Source organism: Poecilia formosa, unplaced genomic scaffold (genome assembly GCF_000485575.1).
Source record: "Poecilia formosa unplaced genomic scaffold, Poecilia_formosa-5.1.2 Scaffold429, whole genome shotgun sequence".
Lineage (NCBI taxonomy): Eukaryota > Metazoa > Chordata > Actinopteri > Cyprinodontiformes > Poeciliidae > Poecilia > Poecilia formosa.
In genome coordinates, this window is record NW_006800368.1 from 436,314 (window position 1) to 446,355 (window position 10,042).

The 10,042-nt window shown below is 39.4% G+C and overlaps 2 protein-coding genes across 4 annotated transcripts in view; one reads left to right on the forward strand and one right to left on the reverse strand.

Moving 5' to 3' along the window:
• The window catches only part of gys2 (glycogen synthase 2), a 41,284-nt gene extending 34,928 nt beyond the window's left edge, over nucleotides 1–6,356 (forward strand). For both annotated transcript variants that reach the window (XM_007577154.2, XM_007577155.2), the window contains 4 exons: nucleotides 3,202–3,297; nucleotides 3,378–3,541; nucleotides 5,570–5,650; nucleotides 5,871–6,356. In XM_007577154.2, coding sequence (XP_007577216.1) covers nucleotides 3,202–3,297; nucleotides 3,378–3,541; nucleotides 5,570–5,650; nucleotides 5,871–6,089 — 560 coding nt within the window. In that variant the 3' untranslated portion in view covers nucleotides 6,090–6,356. The remainder of the gene's footprint in view (nucleotides 1–3,201; nucleotides 3,298–3,377; nucleotides 3,542–5,569; nucleotides 5,651–5,870) is intronic.
• A 262-nt stretch (nucleotides 6,357–6,618) lies between these two features.
• On the reverse strand, nucleotides 6,619–9,951 carry spx (spexin hormone). 2 transcript variants are annotated; one of them, XM_007577153.2, is made up of 6 exons: nucleotides 9,722–9,944; nucleotides 9,300–9,383; nucleotides 9,146–9,203; nucleotides 7,596–7,658; nucleotides 7,332–7,418; nucleotides 6,619–7,202 (listed from the first exon to the last, which is right to left on the reverse strand). In XM_007577153.2, the coding sequence occupies exons 1-6, from the start codon at nucleotides 9,740–9,742 to the stop codon at nucleotides 7,147–7,149; spliced, it is 369 nt and encodes a 122-aa protein (XP_007577215.2). In that variant the 5' UTR covers nucleotides 9,743–9,944; the 3' UTR covers nucleotides 6,619–7,146. The 2 variants fall into 2 exon arrangements, with proteins under 2 accessions (XP_007577215.2, XP_016519067.1); XM_016663581.1 differs by lacking the exon at nucleotides 7,596–7,658 and having other exon boundaries at nucleotides 9,722–9,951.
• Nucleotides 9,952–10,042: the final 91 nt, after the last annotated feature.

The following is a 10,042-nucleotide window of genomic DNA, read 5'->3' on the forward strand; positions in this document are numbered from 1 at the left end:
GTAACGCGACCTCTGGGTAACGCGACCTCTGGGTCGCATGTAACGAAGCACAGCACATGGCGCTACACCCCCACTACCCCGCCCCCCGCCACCAGGAGGCGGCACCCTGCTACAGAGCCAAGAAGGGCCGGTGGAAACGCGGTCCCCCCGAAATAGAGCCCAGCCGAGCCGAGCCGAACCGGGTTGTTTCTACTGCCGGTGGAAAAGGGGCAATTGAAAGTCATCAAGCAAATCAGAACAGCGGAGAGGACTTAACAGAATGTTGCCAGTGAAAGTCCATGAGTAGGAGGAACAAAACAAGAGGGCGGTGTTGTCACATAGAACAGAATGGAATGGGTCAAACACGTCACAGGGTCCGAGCTGCGTCACGTGTTCCCTCATGACGTAATTATTATAAGACTTAAAAGTATTTTAGGCGTTTATAGCGTGCTGCACAGTTGGCGCAGTTGGTAGAGCTGTTGCCGTGGGTTTCCACCCACAGTCCAAAAACATGACTGTCAGGTTAATTGGGGTCCCTCTAAATTCTCCTTAGGTGTGAATGTGTGTGCATGGTTGTCTGTCTCTATGTTCCCCCTGGGACATGCTGGCGACCTGTCCAGGGCGTAAACCCGTTTGCCCCCGAATGTTCACTGGAGAACAATTCGGAGTAATGTTTCGTCCGAAACGTTACCCTCTGTGAGGGCACCTGTTCAGGGGGATACTCGCAGGTAAAAATGGATGAATGATGAATGAATGTTTTACCTCACATTCAAAAAATAACATTTTTCAGATAAAAATATTTACACGATTGTTCCATATCTGAAACATGAGTTAGAAAAACAAAATATGACTGTGGAATCAAAAATAAAACAAAGACATCTGATCCGTTTCTTACTCATTTTGCTGCTTTGGCTCAGTGTTGGCGCACAAGTAACTGAGAGAATCCGGTTAAAGGATTTTCAAAATAAAAGATCCTCCAGACTCAAATAATACATAAAACGGAAATATTTAATTATTTCTTGCGCGGCCCGGTACCAATTTGCCCACGGACCGGGGGTTGGGGACCACTGCTGTAGAACACTTCCATTAACAGTGGCTCTCTTCTGTTATGCAACATGCTCTTGACTCTGAACTTGGTGTTATTTGAGTGACTCACATGGAGCCCCAAGGGTGTTGCTATGCTAACTTTGGTCTAAAGCAGCCTTTAAAAACCTCTCATAAATCTAAGTGAAGGCTTTAGGAGGCTGAATGTCTCTTCTGGAAAAGAACTTGAAAGTTTTTTTGGTGAAAGGCAGGCTGCAGATGAATGTCCTCTAGAGTCTAGAGGTCCTTTGGTCCTTTGTCAGACAATGACAAAGGACCAAGTCCTTTGTCATTGTCTGAGCAGGGTGGCCAAGTTCAGTCCTCAAAAGCAACCACTCTGCAACATTTAGCTGCAATCCTTCTCCAATACACCTGGATCAAAAGAATGGCTCGTTAGCTAGTCGACCTTTTGGCTCAGGCATGTTGGAGCAGGCATGCACGTAAAAGTTGCAGGGTTGAGCTCTTGAGCATCCCTAGTCTATAGAGTCTGAGCCACAGCTGATGAGAGAAGCCCAACCTTAACCACAATTCAGGGAGGTTAGGGGTTGAATTCTCTTCACAAGGCAGACCTCTGCCCGTCTGTGGGCCTCTGGTCCTCTTCTTTCTCCATCTTGCTCTTGGCTTGACTCCCTGGAGGATGTCAACCAATACGTCTCCTTCAACACTTTATAGCCTTTAACGCTCTTCCACCCTACAGATGTTTTCATTGACTGGTTCTGTTGTTGTTCTGTTCACATGCTCACTTTATTGGTTCTCTGCTAAGTTGTAAGGTGACATCTCCTGTTTTTGACAATCTGCATATAGACTCAGATTAAACTAGAAAATTCCTGCAGAAATTGTAAGGGGCCTGCCAAAGTGTGCCCATCACTTTAGTCCCAGCATTTTAGATTTGTCCTGATAAGTAGATCCATGCTGGTCTAACATACATATCTTAAAGTATTGTCAAGTATATCCTAGGGATATACATGAACTGACAAACAATTGAAATGCAATGGCTAAATCCCAGGTCAGTAACATAGGGTCCGAGACGACTATAAGCTTCGCACATTTTGTTCTCACTCATGGTTCAAATTTAAAAAACATGAAGAAAGTTGGTAATTCTTTATTTAAAAAAAATTAAAATTTCATACTAAGGATTTTAATTTACACTCAAAAATTCAGAGAAGTAATAATGTTATGTAAGCAAAACATGAATAGTCATAGGAAAAATGTATTCTTCCCACAATACATTGTGAGATCTGATTCAGCGCTGAGACTACTCACTGCCTCTGTCTAGGACCCGTTGCTATGGTAATTAATTATCTGCACCTGGGCTGGCTCTCTGTTAGACAGGATGCTGGTTTCTATACTTGTGAGACACCCAGCAGGCATGTGTATCTATGTCATGACCAACTTTGAGATCAATAGGCCAATATTTGTGCCTGTGAGGGGGACTTCAAAAGAGTTTTGGAGTCAGACCTCCACTGTGCTGTGTGTGTGTTTCAGAGAGAAATCTTAGTGATTCTGTGAGACACTCTGCCTAAATTTTTCTCGTTTTTCTCAATTTATGTCGTCATTTTATCTCAGAATCCCACTTAAAAGTAAAAGCTCCCTTCTCGGCATCGAGCCGCACGATTTGATACCACTTTTGTGGGGGTACACGCAGCGGTACGAGCCGCATTAACGGTGACGGAAGAAAAATAAATAATCTATAATAATAAAGAGACATTCTATTGGGTGTAGAACAATAGGTGCCTGCCATGCAATGCATAGAGAGAGCAGTGACTGACTTGCAAAGCAAGTCAGTCACTGCATTGCTATGGGCAGGCCCCAATTACACACAGCTGGATTCTAGTTAATAAATAGGGGACTTATAAAGGCAAGTGGCACTTAGATTTTATTTGAGGAGTTAAGTAAGGTATATGAATACAAAAGCTTGAAAAGCTTCAAAAGGTTATAGGTTTATCAAGGTTCTATGGCAGTTTAATTGTTTGTAATCATGGAGATACTATCAATCCATCCATCCATTTTCTAACACCCTTGTCCCTTGTGGGGTTAGGAGGGTGCTGGTGCCTCATTGAGATCCTACATTTTGTTAATTTACTTGTCTTTGCAGTCCAACCTTTAAGCATACAGGTGTGCTGGGTGTGTCTTTTCCAGGTGAGTGTACTGTGATGGGCATACCAAGTGTCACCACCAATCTGTCAGGGTTTGGCTGTTTCATGGAGGAGCATGTCTCAGACCCTGCTGCCTATGGTAATACACACACAGACGCCTCAATGCTCCATCTTTTTCTTCTCAGGTCAGTGTTCCTTCAAACCTCTTTTCTGTCGTAGGTATCTACATCGTGGACCGTCGGTTCAAATCTGCTGAGGAGTCCTGCAATCAGCTGACCCAGTTCATGTTCAGTTTCTGCCAGCAGTCTCGACGTCAACGCATCATCCAGAGGAACCGAACCGAGAGGCTGTCAGACCTGCTGGACTGGAGATACTTAGGAAGGGTCTGTTTCTAACACACAGAGAAACAGTTTAACTGCAGGAGAGGCGTTGGTTTTATAATGACTTATCACTCACAAATACGTTCCAGTAGATGAGTGTAATGGTGTTTCCAAAAACAAAAAAAATATGACAAGCAGTTACAATCTCATTAGATTGTAACTGCTTGTCATATTTTTTTTGACTAGCTTGACGTTTCCTTTTCTCTGCTGGAGATGTGCAAGTGATCCACAGTTTAACTTTGTGTTATTGTTGCCAACAAATAAATCTCAAAAAGTCTTTTGGAGTGGGATTGTGTCAAGCAGCATTAATTAAATTAACAGTCCCTACAAAAAGTACCCCTGTGATTTTTTTTTTTTTTACTTCATTAGTTTTTTTTTTCCCGGATCAATCAACGATCAATAAAAATAAGAAAGAACTGATTGCATTAATATTCACCCTTTCAGTGAAAGAGTGTTTATCAGCTTGCTCTCTGTGTGGATCGCTCTCAGGCTGCACTTCTCCTCCATTCTTCCAGATAAACTGCTCCAGCTGTCAGATTTGTAGTTTAGTCCCTTGACATTGAGCATCTGTCTCTTTAAGAAGCTCCTACTCTTTCAGACTCTTCACCTTAAGAATGTTGTCACAACAATGCTCCTCCATTATCCCAGTTACAACCATTAGAAGTGATGGATGAGAAGTAGTTTGTAAGATGAGTTCAGAGAAAACCTGGTGGAACTCCTCCAGATGTTTTCTTAGTCTGGTGGAGCTGGGTGGGGAAGGCAGCTCCAAACAGCAAGCCCTTAGGTACCCCTGAATGGTTGCCATGGGAGATTCAAGGATTTCTCAAACATGCAAGACATACTCAAACCAAAACTGCATGATATTGATAATGAATAACATTATAACATGGTATAAAGTTTAAAAAAAAAGTCAATTTAACATAATACTCACTTTAAATAATTTTGTCATTATTTTTATAGAAACTGTGAACTGTTAAGAGAATAAAATCATTAACTTCTGGCTCATTATATTCTCTTGTGCTCCCGGATTCAATGATCCCATGCATGGAAACAAAAGCCACACAGAGATGACAGTTAGCGCTCCACGTCATACATTTTCAGAGTTTATTCTAACATTTAAAAGTATAAAATCACATTGACAACCAGAGACTTCAGACACACTAAAACAGACATTCATTTACCTGAGACAAATTGAAAAGAAGAAGAAAGAAAGAAAGAAAGAAAACCAAAGCCGTCTTTGGAGAAATTGCAAAGAGCAAAATCTGATTTGTTACTCCTTTGTACAAACTTTTATAGTAAAGGTGTATTCTTGTCTTTAATTTATTCAAATAAGGCGTATTTTTGCTCAGCCAACCAGGAGCTGTCTCGGACCCTCTTAAAAGTTAGAAACCACCTACAATTTGTTTTCAAGATCAAACACCAGGTGTCACCTTTATCTGAACAAAGTGGAAGCAGAGCTTCTCCTCCACTGGCCTGGACTCCTGCTGTTTTATGGCTTTTCACATATCAGTGTGAAGCTGGAACTTCTGTTTCTTTCCCACACAGACAAAGGGCAGATCAACAGATCTTAGCAAACAATCTACTGTAACTACAGGTAACACAAAGGTCAATAGGGCAGAATAAGTTATTAATCTGAAAACTATAATTAGGCTATTTCAATCAAGACATGTTGCTAAGTTTTGAAACTATCATATTTTAAATTTATTTTCTTAACAGAACCCAAAGGGTTTTTGGGGAAATTGTAAAATTTTGTTGATCATAATTGATTAGTAAAAGCAATAAATGATAAAACATCAAAGGGAGTAAGGACCTTGTACAGGGACTCTATAAAGATACAGTTACAGTGTTAACTTGATTTTTGTTTCAAAATGAAATTGAACAGCAAGAATTTTCAGTGTTTGATTAGCTGTGGTTATTTTTACTTTATAAAAAAAGCTAAGTAAAAAATAAACTAATACATGGACAGAGTAAAAAAACTACATATAAGATGTTTTGATGGACTTTTTTGGCATCTATCATTTCTTGTGACAGTTCTACACACACGCCCGTCATCTGGCACTTAGCAGAAGTTTCCCAGACAAATACAAGATGGACAACAAAGGCCCTCTAAAGGCAAGTAAAGAACTCCCATAAGGGAGTTGAAATGTTTCCCTTTTGTGTGGAGTTTCTCCAAAGAGCAGGAAAGAGTTCGTCTTGATTTAATAAGAGATTCTGAGGTAAGGTCAGCCATATTTGTTTCCTATTTAAAAAACTGCTCTGGGTAAAATGATCACATAAAAGTTGTAGATGGAAAGACTGCTAATGAAAAGGACATTCTGTGTTGTCTTCACAGACTGAGGGTTTCCGTTATCCTCGGCCAGCTTCAGTGCCTCCGTCTCCCTCTGCCTCCCTCCATTCCACCCCACACCACAGTGATGAGGAGGATGATGATGATGAGCCATACAATGAAGAAGAGGAGGCAGAGAGGGACCGGTTGAACATCAAGGCTCCTTTTATGCTGGGATCAGTGCCAGAAGGCAAGAAAAAGCAGCCAGGAGAGTCAGGGAATTAAAATAAATAATTTAAGTTCAGAATCGTTCCTGGTTCCACCGACTGCCCAACACATTCAATAAACTTAGAGATTAAATAACAACTATCATTTTACTTCTTTCACACAAATAACTTAGTTGTATCAGTCAGGATGCACAAACAAAAAGATTCTGTTCAAAATATTTCAGGAAATTATTGGATCTGTCTAAACTTTATTTCATAAACATACACAATGTCTTTGTTTTTTTTATCAGGCAAAAGCTATGAACTTCTGAAATTTAAACCTCTCTTTGACTCTTGCTGTTTCTCTATAGTTGGCTACATCAAACAAACCTACAGACCCTACAGAACCAGAACCAAACATGAAGAAGGGGAGCATTCAGTTTTCATGTTCCTCTAATCAGGAACTACCCTCCAGAAACACTAAGATCCTTTAACTCAAGGATAAAAACCCAAACGGCTCAGCTGCTTTTGACTGATAATACCTGGAACATTGATCCATATATCTGATGTACATTTCATGTCAACGATCCTTGATTTTGATTATGCTATTTGGAAAAATATGTTTGTTGGTTGTTTGCTGTTGCCAACATAATTAGTGTGTCATGTTTTGATCATGTAAAGCAGTGGCCCCCAGGCCCCGTCCTCAGGGCTCACAGAGGACATGTTTCAGATGCGTCATTCTCCAGCACAACTCAGTGTCCCCCTTTGCCTGCCTGTAAAAACCTGGTAATCACCCATTCATTCATGCCAGGTGTGCAGCAGCAGGTCGGTGCCCCATCAGGTTCTCAGAGCTCTGATGCAAACGACTTTGAACTGCATTGCTGCTGAAATGTGCTACACAAATAAACTTGACTTTTACACATTCACTGTTAATGGATGCAGATTGTATGAATGGGAAGTGGTTTTATTTCAAACATTTAAGTCAACCTCAGACCTAAAGTGCAATAATCCCCAAGTGTTTATTAAAATATCATTTTAAACACAGTGAGATAATTCATATTTACAATGCAGCTTTTTAACAGTGTTGCACCAAACACAAATACAAAAATGATGAAATATGATGATTATTGTTGATGTCAGAAGTATTCTCTCTTCCACACTGGAAAATACACCTCGTCTGGAGCTTCGTCAGCTAGGAGAAAAAAAAGAGACAAACATTATATCATAGAACATGAAAAAGCCTCAGCCAGTTCTGGAGAACAGAACAGCGAATAACTTATGAAACAACGTCAGAAAACAAGCGGTCAGACTGAGTGGTCACCTCCCTCTCTGGCTTGCTGCAGGATCTTGAGCAGCACTGTAGCTGCCTGGCCAACACTCAGCTTCTCTGTGTTTTGACTGCGGGTCTCTGAAGGAAACAAAAAACAAAAAGCACACACACATCAGAAGTCCTCTGAACAGCTGAGTTCTGATTTCAGGTCTGTGGTGGACCGTGAGAACTCTGACTATTCTCAAACTGTGAACACAACTTGCTAGAATGAACATTAATTTAGCTCCACTATGAACCAAATAAACATTGTTGTACCTAAGTGTAGCGTGTCATAGACATCTCCTTCCTTTCCATCCTCAGAGATGAACCTACGACCCTCTGACAAAAAGTATTACAAGTCAGTTTCATTTCGTTAAAAATGTATTTATTTTTTCCTTTAAATGTTGGCACAACAGTTTGGATCAAACATGGCCATCCCAAATACATTGTCCAGCTGTGTTAGTAAAAATAAACTATTCATTAAAATATTTGAGCTTGAATATTATGGCATAAAGTGGCTCATAAATCTTTCCTTGAACATTTTCACATTTCATCACATTATAACCACAGCCTTCAGTGCAGTTCAGTAGGGTTCTATGTGATAGATCAACACAAATATTGGAAAACTTATGAATGGTGGTGCTAGAGCTAGAGCAAAATGCAAACAGGAAATCAGGATAAGCATGTATAATGAAGGTATTATGCAAAATGGAAGTTTACAGTAACATAAGTTTAGTGTAACATAAGCTGCATATTATGTTACAATGTCATTCCGTCATCAAGCACATACTCAGTGTGTTGCATGACCTAATGGTTCTAAAGAGGATCCTGTATTTGAGGGGTTTTAATTGTATTTAATATTAAAGTATTGTTAACACCAGACCATTATGAATCATGCTATAGTTATATTTATTGTGTTCATGTAAAGTTTCCTGTCTGGCAAGAAAACTGACTCACCTCACTCTAACCAAATCTACCTGATGGTATAAACAGAACTGAGTGATGGATAAATGATAGATTGATAGATTGATTCAGTGAAGGCAGATAGTTAAGAAAACATGGAGGCTTAAATGTTTTTAAGCCTTTTTGTCTGCTAAAGAGAAGCAGACAAAAAGTATCCAATTTCCTTCTAAACTTACAAAGAATGGTGAATCAAAGCTAACAAAGAACAATAAACAGGCAATATTTAACGATAGATATTAGTGGTTACTATAGCAGACAGATGGTTGCAACAGTTACAATAGAAACAGTACTGGGAAGGTTTCAATCCTGTTGTTTCTATTGCCAACTCTTTTCCTTTTTCACGCTGAATGATTTCCTCTGATTACTTTGTGTGCATGTTCAGTCTGTGCTTTGAGCCTCACCCAGTCAGTGCAGCCCACCTAACAGTAACATAATCATGTCTTAAGAATGAACTTGATCACAAATGTATTTCTATACAGTTGTGTAAATAATTTGAATTAGCATTTTAAAAATGTGATCATTTTTTTTATTTTGTCTTGACATTTGGATTTTTTTCCCCAATCTTTAATTAGTTTTATCATTATTTTCTATTTACTGGATGTTGATTGACACCAGTGTCCTCATCACAGATCAGAGCTTCAGATCACTTCCTCTCACTGCTTGTTCTGGCAAACACAAACATCTTTCAAAAATATTTTCCCATTAGTCTGATAACATTACACACTTGTCAAATGACTCATTGAAGACCAGAAATGTGACAAAATGTGAAAAGGTTTCAATGATATGAATAAATGCGTACAATGATATAGTTTTAAAATAATATTAAACCCTAAATGTCAGTCATTAAAAGACCAAATACATACGTGTTCCTTTTAAGTACAACATCGCCTGTGGTGTCCAGTTTCTTCGTTGAAATGAGCCCTGAAGAAAAAACAAAGAAAGTTTTATCCAGTTTTTAATTTGGCAATTTAACACTTTTGTTCATTACAGTAAATCCTCCCAAAAAGAAACAGTTACTTTTGGCACGCTCCATGAATGTGAGATGAAGGATGCAAGCAACAAAAGGGTGAGCAGATTGGTTAACGTGAAGCCCCTCAGACCCTGTGGGATACAGAGACAAGTCAAAAAGAGAGCTGCAACCATCACCCTGCCAGCTTCTACAAAATTATTAAAAACTTGAATAAAGCCCTTGATTCATCCATATATGAATAAAGAATAGCTACACCATAAAAATGGTTAGATAAAATATTTGGATCTGAAAGCTCAGTGAAATATTTGAGGAAATTATAAGGTTGAGAGTCAATTTTCTTCTAACAATTTAAAACTGTTTTGTGTACCATTTTTGTACTCTGCAAATAATCATGGCAAAGGTTCCACTAAATGTTCCATTAAACTAGAATGTAAAATGAACATGGATATGAATATGTGTGTTTTCTTACCTTTATGGTGCCAGATGTCATGTTGGCTTGGTGTCCAGCTCAGAAACAGGATCAGGTAACTGCTACTGCTGGTTTTCTGTATTTATACCATGATGGGGAGCGACTCCTCTGTGCGCCACACTTCTTCATAATGCCAACACTAATAGGTCACGCCAGTATGATAAAACGGGGGCGGGTAGGAGAGTGAAAGAAGAGACTTGCGGATCAATTTCAATCATTCCGCTTCTTTCTGTGAGAGCTGTTAATGTTAACGTAAATGTTTTGCTGCAAGAAGTTGCCACAGGCTATTTCATGTCCTCCAAGTAATTTTCCTAAATTTTA